The sequence below is a fragment of the Amphibalanus amphitrite genome, unplaced genomic scaffold (assembly GCF_019059575.1).
Source record: "Amphibalanus amphitrite isolate SeventyFive unplaced genomic scaffold, NRLGWU_Aamphi_draft 000707F_arrow, whole genome shotgun sequence".
NCBI lineage: Eukaryota > Metazoa > Arthropoda > Thecostraca > Balanomorpha > Balanidae > Amphibalanus > Amphibalanus amphitrite.
Window position 1 is genome coordinate 142,738 of NW_024882201.1, and position 15,023 is coordinate 157,760.

Consider the following 15,023-nt stretch of genomic DNA (forward strand, 5'->3'; position numbering starts at 1 on the left):
CATTTCACCACACTTAAGTGGCAGAAATGACAATGATCAGCTGACGCATTTTTCTTGGCCGAAGTCAGAGCGCGCGGCCCGACGCACCACCACCGCACCACAAAGTATGAGCAGAAGCCGCGCCCAAAGCCAGGGCCCCGGTAACGTGAGGTAGCCGAGTCGGGGCAGCGTGCGCTGACCCAAGCCGGGGCCGCAGCTTTGGGCGCAGTCTACCGCATCCCCGCGGGCAGCCCCGGGCTATCACATGACACCGCACACAGCCGCTATTTGAGTTCGGAAGTGGCCAAAATGCGATAACTCGTTAACCAGTTGACATTTTGCCAAGTAATTTTTATGGTATGTGAAGTCAACCGTAAGGTCACATATGGGAACGTATGAGCATCCATGCTGATTACGGAGCGAGCGAAGCGAGCGGAGTCTTTCCTTAGATTAACGGAAATTTCTGAGTATGAGCGGCCGGCCGGCCGGCCGGCCGGCCGGCCGGCCGGCCGTGCGGACGCTTTTGCGAGGCTTATATCTCAGCAACCACTTGACCGATTTACACGGGGTAATTTTTGTAGGGTAGCTTCATTCCTTCTACCAAGTATTGGACTATTCCCGATGCATGTGGATGACCCCTTATGCACGTGCCACGCGCAAAACGAAGAGGTGTCAGTTTTGCAATTGTTGCAATATCTCGGTAACTACTTGGCCGATTGCGCTGAAAGTTGGCATGTAGGTAGGCACCCACTAGGCACTGCATATCCATGTGCCAGAGTTGGGGTGCTGCTGCACGTGCGCACGTGCAGGGGTCGTTTCCAGATCTCGAGAACGGCTGGACCGATGGCGCTCAAATTTGGTACACGGTTAGTGACCAGTTAGTAGGGTGCCGTGCACAAGTCAGTTGGGACCCATTTTGCACGTGCGCACGTGCAGGGTGCCGCTCCCAGATCTCGAGAACGGCTGGGCCGATTGTGCTCAAATTTGGCACATCGCTAGAAACCGGTCAGTAGGGTGCGGTGCACAAGTCAGTTGGAGGTACCCCCTCGAAATTTCGCACGTGCAAGACTCACCCCCTCGCTCGCTCCGTTAGTCGCCCCAAAAGGCGCTATACTGGTACATCATTGCCGTAAAAAATATTTTTGCTTGTAATCCGCGGATGACGGGCATATATCCCATAACGTGGGTGACTCGGGAGGGGATTCTGCATAGCTTCCCTGCTGTCTTCGAAACTACTCGTTCAATACTAAAAGTTCAAACGGCTTCTGATAGGAATAGCTGATAAACGAAACCTAACTTTGTCACAAAAGGTCATGGAAAGGTCATGGGTCACAAAAGGTCATGGAAAGGGTCATGGAAGGAAATGTATACATTTTTAAGGTCATGCGACACATCTTTAATGGTCCATTTCGGCAAAAGCATCTACAAATGATGTCATCTGGGTCGTCCGATTCGAAACTTTTTCCATTCGACAAATGAAGGTCAGGTCACGGCGAGGTCAAAAAGGTCAAATTTTGAAGTTGAGCATTATCAACAAAAAAGATGTGCATCGGATGCAATTTGAGCTCTGGAACACGATGATGCTATTCATTTTGGTTTTCGATGTCAAGAACGTACTGAAATTGCCTTTGCAATCTCGAAAGTTGTGATTAACTGACTACGGTAAAATGCAAAAGCCAATAACATTGCCATTTCTGAAGATATCTGACTGAAACTTTCCAAAAGCAATGCAAATGTTACATACAAAAGCCAATGACGTTCATTCTGGTCGATGGCTGCTCCCCAAAACTCTGAATGTTATCAACCATATCGGACATTCTTACGATATTCTGTTGGCTGGATGTCTTTTTACTTTATTGAATTTGATCAGACTACATTCTGTTAAGACGACGTACATTTATTGGTCACCAGAAAGCACACCCACAAGTCATTCGACAATCGACAACCAACAAATGCAATCGACACGAGCGTCGAGCACCCCTCAGCACAAGCAACTGCCGGGGGCGATTAGACGGACCGCGCTCCTCTCTCGCAGCTGATTGGTCAGCTGCCGAACCGCACGGACGTCAGCTGCACGGCCGCTTCCCGGCCGACCTGACCGGGGTCGGCCGGGCGGCGACCTAGCGTCACTAGAACTGCAATAACTTTTGCCGGCAGTGTGATGCCGACCTAATTTTTTCAGCAAATGAATCACAGTTGTACGGTATATGTTATGGACGTTGTCTCGATGTGAAGCACGCTGTGCGTTTTTTGGTAGGCCTATGTAAATATTTAAATCCTCAAGCCCTTCTGCTTTGTGCAAGTGCGCAACAATTAGCTTATAATAACTGATTGGGAAGTTTTTTAGATGCACTTTTGTTACCAATGGATTCCGCACATTTTCCCCTTTCAGCTGATATCTTACTTACGCATTTTCAAGCAAAGAATATGACAGGAGACTCGTCAACATTTACATGAAAATCGCAGCACAAGTTCGGTCTCACGGAGCAAAACAAAACGGTGTTCTTTGGGAGCCCACCAATCTGTGCCAGAATGAGTAATATTTTTTCTGGATGATATTTTATACAGTCTGATCAATTTACGACCAGAAAATGTGAGAAAATCACGCTTTAAAATTTGTCGAAAATTAGGGTATTGGCCACTTCTGAACCCTGATAGCGGCTGTGTGCACCGGGAGGACGCGCGGCCCCGGCTTGGGTCAGCGCACGCTGCCCCGACTCGGCTACCTCACGTTACCGGGGCCCTGGCTTTGGGCGCGGTCTACCGCACCACCTAACAGGCGTGTTCGAAACCGCAGGAGATGATGATGAACGGGTTTATCGAAACTTGATTGGATGAGCATATCGGTAATAGCGATTTCAGTGTGTGCATTTATTGTTCATAGTGGTGTGAAATGTGGTTGGGGTACGACCGACAACCCGTCGGGGCGAATTTCGCACTGGGGTACTCAAAATTTGAAGAATTTAAGACGTTTCTATGAGTTTTGAAGGTATGGATAAGTTCTAAAAATCCGGTTCTCCTTATCTGAGCCATTAACTCCATACGGTCCAGGAAAGCTGGCACGCTACCTTTAACCCTCGCCGGCACAGGGGGGTTGATGTAACCCGCCCCCCTAAAGTTTTTCGCGAATAACTCGCGTAAACAGCGGCCGATCGCGACGAAACTTTCAGTACCCTCGCATTGATCAATTTTACACCTACCTTGAAAATCTCATGACCCTGACGCAAATGACCTTTGACCTGTGACCTCTTTTTCGAGACCATGTTTGGCCGGAATCGCGATTCGGCGCATGTCGGCTCGCATTAGCCGCGCGTTTGCAAACTTTTCGTAGTTTCAAACCTTCAAACATGTGATTTGCTGTTGCTCCCATGCATTAGGGTGGGTTTCAAGGTCACCTGAAGGTCAGTTCAGGTCATTGACCTTTGGTGACCTCGGTTCACTTTTTGCAGTTTTACATGTTTCTAGGCTAGTTTTTGGAGCTGAATTCGAATTTAGCAACCATTTGAACATCTACGAAGCAGTATGGTGCCTTCGTAACATGTTACGAAGCTGTCAGAGGCGGATGACAGGTGCTACGAATACCCGTCACGACCCTTACCGGTTGACCTGACCTGACCTGACCCGACCTGGTCTAAACGCTTAACGACATCATCTGTGATCAAAACTAACACGATATTCGCGATCAGTACCCCGTAAAACCCCTTAGCAGCCAGCCACACTTTACGACTTTCTAACAGGTCCCGGTATTCCCTATTTTTGGGTCATTGACCTGACCTGGAAGGTCAACCGATGACCTAGGACCTTAAAATTGGGTATCATTGGCTTCCTCTTGGGACGGGCAACACGCTCGTTTTTTCCGCGAAGCTCTAGCTCCATCAGGGGCCAAACGCGAGGGGGCTCGTACCCCCCCTCCCCCTTGTGCCGTCGAAGGACTCAAAATGGCCTGTGCCGGCGAGGGTTAATCCTTCCTCTCTTGATGTGTTAAGACTGAATTTTAAACTCAAGAAATCTAGGTGGTGGTCGCTCTTAAAGAGGGACATATCAAAATCACCGACAAGAAAAAAATCGCGGGGCATGACGGAACATCCAGTACCTATCCATTTATATTCTGCTCCGTGCTCTTGTAAGTAGAAGTAATTTGAGTAATAAAATAACAAAATAAGCCTTTATTTTATACTCATATGTATGTAATGAATGACCAACTAAAAGCTAGGAAAATATGTGCTGATTGTCGTCTGGCATAAATGTATGCTAGCTGAGCATGCATATTGTTATATGTGCACTGCTCTCTAACCTCAGCAGCATGCATTGCATGGCTCATATGCAACAAAGACTTCTTCCTGAAACAAATAGCTCGCTAAAACTTATGTCAATGTTTTAGCAAGAGATTGCATTTGCGGGGTAAAATGGACCACCATATAGGGTAAGATGGACCGCAGTGCTCCGTCTTCCCCAAATCGACATTAGGTCATTATCATGAGGCATATTGTAAATGTTAAATAGCTCAACATTGCGAAAACTTGCGTGTCCTTAAGTGTGACTACATATAACATCGTTTTTCACAGCAAAGTACAAATAAAAAATTAACCCGCGCCGGGCCGGGGGTGTTTGAACACCCCCCCTGCGGTTTTTCGCAGATATCTAAAAAACGGCGGCGCGGAGCACACCTGTTCGTGCATCTTTTCCGCACGTGTTGTGAAAATTTCAGACCCAAGTCGCCTTAGGTCAGGTCACCAGGTCACGCCAAGTGACCTAAACTCAGAAAAAAATAAGAATGATCGTCATAGCTACACCGACTGATCGATTGCCATGAAACTTTCAGCGATTGATTAGAGCAACATTACCTATAAAATGTTTATCTCGGAATTTTGATATCGGTGACCTAGGGTCACGTCAATTTTGCGGCCTCTTCATTATGAGTCAATGGGAGAAAATTGAAAAGCGTCTGTTTTGCACGAACGCTATTCTAGACACTCTAAAACATCGAGATGTAGGTAAAATTGACACACTTAACCGGAAAATGGCAACTGTGACCCCTCGTTATGTCCCCGAGGTCATCTCAGGTCACGAACAGAATCTAACAGTTTTTCGCTTAACTTCTGATAGAGGCGTGCTAGAGCGCTGAAAACGCCTTAGATGTGTTCGGCTCGACGTTGCAGATCGACTGATATGCAACATGACCTTTTCCGGTCAGGTCATGACCTTGACCTCAGGTCAAATTTTGAAGTTGACCTTTCAAGGTCAAATGATAGTTCATTCGACGCGTCTCGACGAGTGGAACACGATGCTAGCAAAAGTAATGTCATGGTTCTTTTGAGTCAAAAGGTATTGCCGAAAAAACGTTTTTCTTAAAACGGTTATTTTTGAAGTTTTTGCCCTCTGGAGGCTAAGCCGTTGACCTGAGCCGTCAAATTTGAGGGCAATATTCAAAAAGGTCTGTAAAAGGGCTATCGAATGCGCTTTTCCGCGGCGCTGTAGCTCTACCGGTTCCTGAGATAGCCGTCGGCAGTTTCCAAAATGTTGAAATAGTCAACAAATGTTGAAATAGTCAACATTTTACCTTTGGTGACCTCTGGTGACCTGACCTTTGACCTGACCCAAAAAAATGACCGAAGTGTTTTCGTCCTTATTTTGGACGTTCTTTCGATTGCCGCTTACCGCGTGTCGCTACGTGGCCGGAGCCGAGTTAGAACCCCCGGCCCGGCGCGGAATCTCGGAGCACCGGCCCGGCGCGGGTTAAACATGCAAGAAAGGCGCCTGAATTAAAGCATCCTTAGGCCTCCAACCTTGGGCCTTTAGGCCTCCTTACAGGATCATTGCGACGCGACGAAAACAATTTTTTTCAATAGCTCAAAATCTATGCATCCTGGGACCTGGCCCCTATGAGCACAAGGTGGCCATTGGCACGGAGGGAGACAAAGGTAGTGACTAGTGAGTGCATAAAGCAGCAGATCTGTAACAGCTGCGGCTCAGCCGGGAAGGCTGGTGGTTCGCCTTGTCCCAGTAGGCCGTCTTACCCCACCTTCCCCCATATCTATTCACAACCACTCTGAAGCAACGCTCGGATGGCTAATAACTTCAGTCTTACAATCAGAAAATAAGTACCCTCCCCCCCCCCCCCCCCCGGTGGAACGTGCCGCTGCTATGCATGTCGTTTTTCCTAATGAAAAAAAAAATGCGTTTAACAGAATTTACCATTATCATCACTTTCATCACGATTATGTGAATGGTTACCTGGCGCAGTGTTGAAAAGTAAACTCCGCGGCATTTTCGGTAGGGGTATCTTCACCCCGAGACGGGAGGCGTCATGTGCGCTTGCATATTGCAGCACGAGTCTACATCTGCACTATGCTCGCCTCTACATTCCTAATTCATTGAATAGCTCGGATGCTGCGAATGACTACATGCCACTTTTTACATTTTTGAACGCGTGCAGTGCATGCCCACTTTCGCAAGGTCCGCATTCACTCCATCCCATGTAGACTGTGTGCGACCAAATTTGTATCCAGGCAAAGCTATGGGTTGTCTACCTCACATAACTGTATTTTGCCGACTCATTGCCAAGTGTCCTACATCTGTGCCCGCTCTCACTCACGCGGAAGAGAGAAGTTCCGTCACACTTGTGCATGATCTCCCGCTTTGCAAAACTTCCCTAAAGTTCGTATCATGCGCTCTGCGGGAAATATGCGAGCTCTGACCCACGCTGTAGAGTGTAGGTAGTGCAGGACTGTGCAGCCTGCAGTATATAACTGAGGTGTTTACCCTTTGAGGGCACCAGTCCACCGCCCACCATGAAGCCGGTAACGTGCCTACGAGTGCAGTGACCTGTCTCAGTGATCGATACCACAGCCTCCCATGGCGGTGGTCTCATGCATCTTATACGACAGTGATTCGCGACACCAAATTTGTGCAACATTCAGTGAGAAAAGAAGTTGTCGTAGCCAGAAGAGTGTGACGGCTCCTTTAATTACTTAATTTCCTATCACTAAAGGACTCTGAGTGATCAGTGACAGTGCTTCGCACGGTTGTATACCTACGTGGTTTGATAACTCTACGTGGTAACTCTACGTGGTAACTCTACGTGGTAACTCTACGTGGTTTGACAGACCTTCTGTGTTCTGTTTCAGAGCACCGCAGTCGTTGTCCTTGGCGCTCTTCTTGCCACCTTCACTCCCAGGTAAGGCACCGATAGGTTGGTCTGCTGCTATACTTTTTGGCATTTCTTAATGCATGTCTAATGAATCGTGTGCCTTTACTGTTGCCTATTGACAATTTCGTTTCGGAAAAAGACTGCTCGTCTTTGAAAAATAAAGGTATCATACACATTTCGAACGTTTGAAACGCTGTTTGGAAATCATATTAATTGTCTAATCGAGATAGCATTCATTTTTCAGATGCCTGTATTATAAAACGTATTTTTGTATGTCCTTCAAGCAGGTCATAAAGACATGATCGACCCATAAGGGACCGGACCGTTGCCTCCGTTGCCTCCGTTTACTCGCTGTGTCCGCATCTTAAATTAAAGTTCCAATCCTAACGATGCAGCGGAAGTGGGCAACTTTAATAGCGATGCCGCATAAGTCTTTAACCATTAGCCATTCATTCAACTAAGCAGAAAATTCAACTGGACATTGGTTTATCGGAGAGGTTACCTGCACAACATTTGTATCCACTTAAATATGTTATATGCTAACAATAAACCTCCCCATTCATTCCAGTTATGGGACCTTCCACCACAAAGGCAAGGGCAAAGGCGGCAACACCTTCATCCGAGTGACCCAGTTCGGGGCAGGAGGGTACGGTCACCGCGGCTTCAGACACGGCGGCTACAGTCAGGGCGGCTTCGGGCACAGCGGCTTCCAGCCCAGCGGCTACCAGTACGGGGGTTACGGATACGGACCGGTGGGCTACGGACAAACCGGGTACGGAGTCGGCGGATACGGAGACGACGACGACTACGGATACGGCTCGTACGGACACGGGTCGCAAGGACTTGGGTCGTACGGACAAGGGTACGGACACGGATACGGACTCGGTCAGAGATACAGACACGGTGGGTACAATCGGCACCATTCTAACCTCATCATCGAGGAACATCACTCGCACGGGAAGGGAGGCGGATTCTTCAAGGGAATCGGCAATGGCATCCTTAGCGGGTTCAATAACTTCTTCGGGAAAGGCAAGGGCGTGTTTGGAGACGGCCATGATTATGAGTTCATTGGTGTGCTGAGCCCGAAGTTTTATAACCGGGGTCATTTCGGCGTGTCTTACGGCGGGTATGGTGGTTTCCGGCCGGGGTACTTGCATGGAGGCTACAGCGGTGTGTACTAGGCATTTTATCCGATTGTTATGTGGTGTATGAAGCACGTTGAGGCTCTGCGTTTTGCTATGACGCCGTTATATCGGGCGATGGTTTTGTTATGGTATCGGAGTTTGATGAAAGTCGGAGTTACGTCAGTGGATAGAAACAGCAGGTTCTGTTTCTTACTGCCAATTGTTACTCGTTGGGCAAACACTCGTTACCAATTGCATGTTGTGTGATACATTGCAAATTGCAATATATGATATGCCTTAATGGTTTGTGTATCGTCTTCGGGTGTCACATGGAATGAAATTAGAGTGATTTTTAGCGTAAATGATAATTTCTCTACTGGTCCCGAAAGTTTTGTCATATGTGTGAAATACGCCTGTTTGATCGTAATCCTTGCGGTAGCAGGTTGCAAGAGGTAGGACTGCACCACGTTTTAGCCTACATTATTGTACCATATGTGATGACCGATAGATTTTGTTTTTTGTTTTTGATCTATCGAAAGTATCGATTAGTTAGTAAACATCAATGACCTATATTTCGCTGAATTATAGATATTTTCATTTTCACGTCTGACACGATATATGCACACTTGCACACCAGCCACTTTCTAGAAACTTGGAGCGGTAGCTTACTGGAGCCTTCCGCTGTCTCGACTGTAACATTTTTACGCACAGTTTTCATCAACAAGGAACAAATCTCAGACAACTGTCGTGGCCGACTGCCTTCGCTGCTCAGGAGCCGTGCTAAATACAATAGTAGCGACCGAGAATGGCATCAGATATTGTTGGCATTTGATCTGCTACTAGTATCGGTCATCGCTATGTATTCTGGGGTCACTGCCACGCTGCTATACGTCTGCATAAAAGCGCGATACAGTTTTCGGTTGGTGTCACTTCAAACAGCAACATGAAGTCGGTAAGAACAATTTCCATTGATTTATTGGTGTAAATTTTTATATTTGTTAAATGTTTTGCCCTACCATATACCAAGCGATTTTTACATTTTCAATCAATGTAGATAAATGCATGCTGCTGCATTTTTTTTAATTTGTTTATAGAAAATGTCTCGCTCTTTTTCACTAGCGTAAATGCTTCAGAAATTAGATCATTATATTTTATTGTTTTATTGCCTCGCGTAGGCGCTTACTGTTCATATATTTAGTCAGATGTTTTATCAGCGGCCATATTTGACACAAACTTGTCGCACATTTCAGATCACGGCTGTTCTCGCTTTCGGCGCCATCGCCTTCACAACCATAAATTCTGCGTAAGTATTTATTGGTAACGCATATTTATCTGCCTACTCAGCAAGTAAAACAGGTTCTGACACTTTATTTGAAATTACTTGCATATGTGCCTTTGTTCCATCCCTTGGACACCACCATTTCCAAATCAAGTCTCATTGAATTGACGCAACCCCAGTTTATGACGACACGCAAGGTGATAAAGTGCATTGTATGATTGTCGAAATCATTAGCTATGCTCTGTTTAAATTCATGCTTAATTATGAAAAGCAAATTGTGATACATGTTTATTGGATCGCTATTTTGCCCGCTATACACACAACAAACACCATGGCATCTGCGATCTTTCCCGGATAATCTTGTACATATGACTTATGAGTTATGCATACGTATTATGGCAGAAATAGCGTGGCATGCACCTTGCATTCTGTCTGAATCCTCCCTAGAACCGGTGCTGAATGAAGCCCCTTTTTCAGGAGCGGAACACTCAGCAAGGGAGAAGAAGGTGACGACCGGCGTTACATTCGCGTCACCTCCATCAACGGCATTGACGGCTACGACAGCGGAGACTACGACAACGTAGGCTACGTACACGGAGGTTATAACGATGTAGGCTACGGCCCTCTAGGCTATGGGAGCGGAGATTACGGGAAGGGAGGCTTCAACGGCTTAGGATACGGACTCGAAAGCTACGGTGGTGAAAAACACGGGGCCAAGGGGTCTTCCCTGAGCTACCCCGGCGGCTATGCACAAGACAGCTACGGGGCAGCGAGCCAAGGACATGTCACTCACTATACTGACGTCATCATCAAAAAGGAAGGCGATGAGGGCCACAAGGGCTTCTTCAAAGGGCTGAAGGCTGCGGGGAAGGACTTCCAAGAAGGCGTCAGCAACTTCGTGAGCAAGGGGAGGGAGCTGGTCGGACTTGATCACAAGTACGAGTTCGTGGGAGTGCTGCGCCCTAAACACCGTGCTGGCTATGGACGTGGAGGTCACTCCAGTGGTATCGACGGAGCGCTCTTTGACCAAGACTTTGTGAGAGTGTACTAACGCCTCAGAAATCTAACCGCATTCCTGGCGACTGGCACTGTCTCTCGATAAGGATGCCGTTCCGGCCGAACACCTGATATTTATGCGCGTTGTTTTCTAGTTATAAATAATTTGTTATGTAGTTTACATGTTCTGTTGGAACTTGGTTGTTGGAACTTGGAAGTGTGAGGATAAAATACATGCATCTACCGGTGATCCCGCAAGAGACTTTTTCGATACCCCAGACTTGTGCTAGCCTTGCTTGTTTTCGGTTGGAATAAAGTGGGTAAAAACATCGTCAAACGATACAAAGTGATATGACAATGGTCATACGATGTGTGGGAATGATGAGTATTTTTAAAGGGATTGAAATTAAAAAGGGGCTTCCCACATCATGCAGTCAAATAAATTGCTGGTTTTAGCCAGACGACAGCAACACCAGCCATTTATCAAGCAGCAATTTCAATGGTGTCAATGAGAGCGCCAGCCATTGATCTGGAGGGTTACACTACACACGATGACAGCGAGTCGTTAAGTGGGTGCTAATGGAATACAAGGTGCCAAAGGACGCTGAGCAGACTGTTTGGCGCTGCTGGTTTTATTGGCGGCTTTTAACTCCAGCGAACTAATGTCTGAACTCACATTTGAGAGACTGGCATTTGTCAAGCTATCTACCCAAGCAAAATTTTTGTTGGTTAGAAAAATGAAACAGAAAACAGTTTTTATTAGATTATTTTCTCTCGCTCTTCCCCACCATCGTCACATATGCCATCACCGGCATGCATCCGATGCGCGTAGGCATTGTTCGGTGTCTGAGTCTTGTGTGTCACCGGGTCAGTGCAGGCACCGACCACCGACCGTGAAACAGCTCTGCACGGTCGTTGGTTGGGGTGAACGACCCGCCCTGCGAGCAGCTCCCGCGCTCCGCACCAATAGCGTCTCGTGTGTCGGTCGCCCGGGGGAGGGAAGGGGAGGGAGAGAGGGCAGGGGAGTGGCTGAGCGCCAACCACAGACGGCGTAGGAGCACTGATGAGGCCCCCGGCTCGCTGATTGGACGACGCGTAAATTATCACAGACCGAGATGGCGTTTTTATAGTATGTGCGATAACGACCGAGAATACATCAACCGGGTAAATAAGAATTACGAACGGATTATACTGTCGAGCGACTAGGAAAATCGTCCGGAATGCAGATTTGCCTGCCCCTGCGTTCCCGGTGAGCGTGTGGGTAAGTATAGCTACTGGAAACTGGTCTGCGATTTTAGGACGTGTGCATGGTCACCTTTGAATTGTCGCATAGAAGAAACAAAATGAAGATTTAAGAAATTAAATAAACCTGCATCCTATTGACTTTCCACGAGCTCAGCCAAAAGGTCAGCCAAACTTACGGCCAACAATGACCTTATGTTGGAAGTCACTCCCAATCTTGGCCGCAAATAGTTTAGCTGAATGTTTTCGTACATTTTAGCGTTCACCTATCAACTATCAAGTCTTTGGCCAGTTACCTACATACCTACCATGCTTTGTAACATTAAGGTATTGTGCGTTGTTGATGGCTGTTGAAATTATTGATGATGTCAGACTTATATCATGCAATAACAGGTTTCATAAAGCTACAATAAATGACCGGTTTCATACCACAAATATTTAGATTCCATCAAGACATGCTGCTTGCGATAATCAGCCGCCAGTCGTGAGACCCTCAGCGCTAATCCCTTCCCCGTATATAGTTAGATACAAGAGTTGAGCAACGTGGAATGGGATGTTTTTACATATTTTACGCTTCCCAAGGGCTGCATACGAAATCATAATGCAATGTAATAAATAGAGGAATTTAAGTCTCGAATCATCATTGATAAAAAAATCTTTAGAATAATTTCACCCACAATTTAGGTCAATAAAAGGGTTGGGTCATCGTCCTGGGCATTTGCCAATTGTCTTCAAAGCAATTTTTTTCGCTGTAGTTGTGAAGTGTTACCAGATTTGACGTAAGACACCATTCGCATACAGATGCAATTACATGTAAGTACGTACCTAAATATTGATAAATAAGAATAGGTGTGTTTCGAGCCTTTCGCCAAAAAAGATAAATAAATAAATAAACACTTAGGGTATTCAATCAGTTCAAGCATATTGTGATCCACTAATAACGACAAGTCGAATGATGCATCATATGGCGTTGCAGCCGTTACATTATGGTTATCGTGAAGTCAAACACATTCAGGAACATAATAATTTGGTCAATAAAAGAGCTGACAGATCTGACACTTAGCCGCCTGTACTGAATGCAGTCAGCTGTCTTGCAAACGGTGGCAGGGTGGCGAACGGTGCCGATTGCTCGATAAGGTGTCTCCGGTAGCTGTATCACATCTTCCCTGCCTTCGTTATCCGGTTTGGTATGAAAGTGGAAGTGACCTCGGTTGATTTTGAAAAGAGCGGCGCGTGTTTGCGTAACGGGCGTGACCGGGCGGTCGGGTGGCCTGGACCCGTCGGCGGATTGTGCAGACCCCGCACGGCGCGCGGATTACTTCACACTGGACTGCAGTTACATTCGGCCGCGCCAGAACTTCACACAGTATTTAAGCACCGGACGCCGGGAGGAGGGCATCATTTTCTGCAGCAACATGAACTCGGTAACAGCTCCAGCTAGCTTTACTTTGCCAATTAAAAGACATTAGCTGTTTCACCTTTTGCCCATCTTTATCATTTCCTTCTTGTAATGTAGAATAATTCTAAAAAAATATTAAAGTGCTTTTGATGAAATTGAAGACTCATGAAAGATCCCATTTTTCACAATTAAATTGAATAAATGACAGAACAAGACCATTAGTTCAAACTAGAAATTTTTCATCTATCATTTTTTTTCTCCTCATTGAGTTTAATTAGCATTAATTTTAACTAATGGCCCTTATTTGTCATAAATATCTAGCTCACCGAAGAGTCGTTGCCCTGTCGTGCCCATCTAACGCTAACGCCCTTTTGTTCTCTCGTTTATTGCAGTTTACGGTAGCTCTCTGCGTCCTCCTCGTCGCCCCGCAGCTGACGTAAGTAACAATACCACCGACGTTTCCACGATCAAAATATTCAAATGTTACAGAAAATAGTAGCTTTTATAGAAGATAATTATTGAAAACAGTTTATTGATCATAATCTCTTTTGCAAATTGCATGCTCGTGACGTAAAAAGAATCAAAAGAAACTTTTTGATGATCAACTGAAACGCAGTCGGATATCTATGTACACACTTCAAACTAACCCATTCGACCGCAGCTGATTTTGCCTCCATCAACTGACCGAAATCTGTTATTCCTGCAGGCTAGCTACCTTTGGTGGCGGCGGCGGCGGCGGCCACAAGGGCAAGGGAGGCGGCGGCGGCGAGAAGTACGTCCGCGTCATCAGCTCGTACGGAACCTACGGCAAGCACGGCGGCTACGGCGGCTACGGCCACGGAGGCGGCTACGCCCAGGGCTACGGCTACGGCCATGGCGGTGGAGGCCACGGCGGCTACGGCCTGAGCGGCGGTCACGGCGGCTACGGCGGCTACGGCGTGAGCCACGGCGGCTACGGCCAGAAGGGCTACGGCCACGGACACTCTCACACTGTGGTGATTGAATCGCACAGCGGCGGCGGCGGCGGCGGCAAGGGCAAGGGCAAGGGTGGCCACAAGGGCAAGGGCGGCGGCGGCGGTGGCGGCGAGTACGAGTTCATCCCTGCGCAGTGGCTGTTCCCGAAGTACGTGCACCATTACGTGCCGGTTCCGGTCTACGGCGGCTACGGCGCTGGACACGGCGGATTCGCCGGACACGGCGGATTCGCCGGACACGGTGGATTCGCCGGACACGGTGGATATGGTGGCCACGGTGCCTACTAAGAAGTTGAGCTCCTGTCCGTCTGAGAGTGCTAGAGTTATCAAAGAGAGTGCTACTGCGCGTCACCTAGTCAGTGAACGTTGTCTTGTTTCCGTCACGAGAGCAAATACTCGCGTGGTTTGTTTTGTTGGATATAATAAGACGCTTCAATAGTTATGTTTTGTTATGTTCAACCTATGCCACTGAATTACTTCAAATGCAATAAATAATGAAGTAAAATATGTATGTTTACCACATTCATTTGCTGCAGAGACGGCTCAAGCTCGTTTTTACATTTACACAAATCGAGTTTAAATGCGCAATAGGTACGCTACGTGCAAATCAACACATCACCATTACACAAATCACAAAACAACTGTAGTGTGAACGTATTTACATAGCTTCCAAAGAACTGACACAACTGCATGAACAGCTACCGAAAAAAGAAGGGCTGAGCTGCACAGCTCTGTTAGTCCAACCACGACTATCAGTAACGAGTTCTTGCACTGAGGAGGGTTCGGATGGACCTATTAATTTTTTATCAACAGCTCTTTTTAAAATGCGATTAATTGCAACCAAAACTTTATTTGCCCTTGTGTTATCAATTTTAAATAT

At 46.9% G+C, this 15,023-nt stretch overlaps 3 protein-coding genes across 3 annotated transcripts; all 3 read left to right on the plus strand.

Moving 5' to 3' along the window:
- The first annotated feature begins 6,770 nt into the window (after positions 1 to 6,770).
- Positions 6,771 to 8,310, plus strand: LOC122364909 (prisilkin-39-like). Its single transcript, XM_043335718.1, has 3 exons — positions 6,771 to 6,779; positions 7,107 to 7,156; positions 7,698 to 8,310. Exons 1-3 carry the CDS (start codon positions 6,771 to 6,773, stop codon positions 8,308 to 8,310), a joined length of 672 nt encoding a protein of 223 aa, XP_043191653.1.
- Positions 8,311 to 9,170: 860 nt separating this feature from the next.
- On the plus strand, positions 9,171 to 10,783 carry LOC122364924 (probable peroxisomal membrane protein PEX13). The gene is made up of 3 exons (XM_043335734.1): positions 9,171 to 9,205; positions 9,504 to 9,556; positions 10,010 to 10,783. Exons 1-3 carry the CDS (start codon positions 9,197 to 9,199, stop codon positions 10,581 to 10,583), a joined length of 636 nt encoding a protein of 211 aa, XP_043191669.1. The 5' UTR covers positions 9,171 to 9,196; the 3' UTR covers positions 10,584 to 10,783.
- Positions 10,784 to 13,185: 2,402 nt separating this feature from the next.
- LOC122364910 (glycine-rich cell wall structural protein-like) lies at positions 13,186 to 14,431 on the plus strand. Its single transcript, XM_043335719.1, has 2 exons — positions 13,186 to 13,194; positions 13,982 to 14,431. Exons 1-2 carry the CDS (start codon positions 13,186 to 13,188, stop codon positions 14,429 to 14,431), a joined length of 459 nt encoding a protein of 152 aa, XP_043191654.1.
- Positions 14,432 to 15,023: the final 592 nt, after the last annotated feature.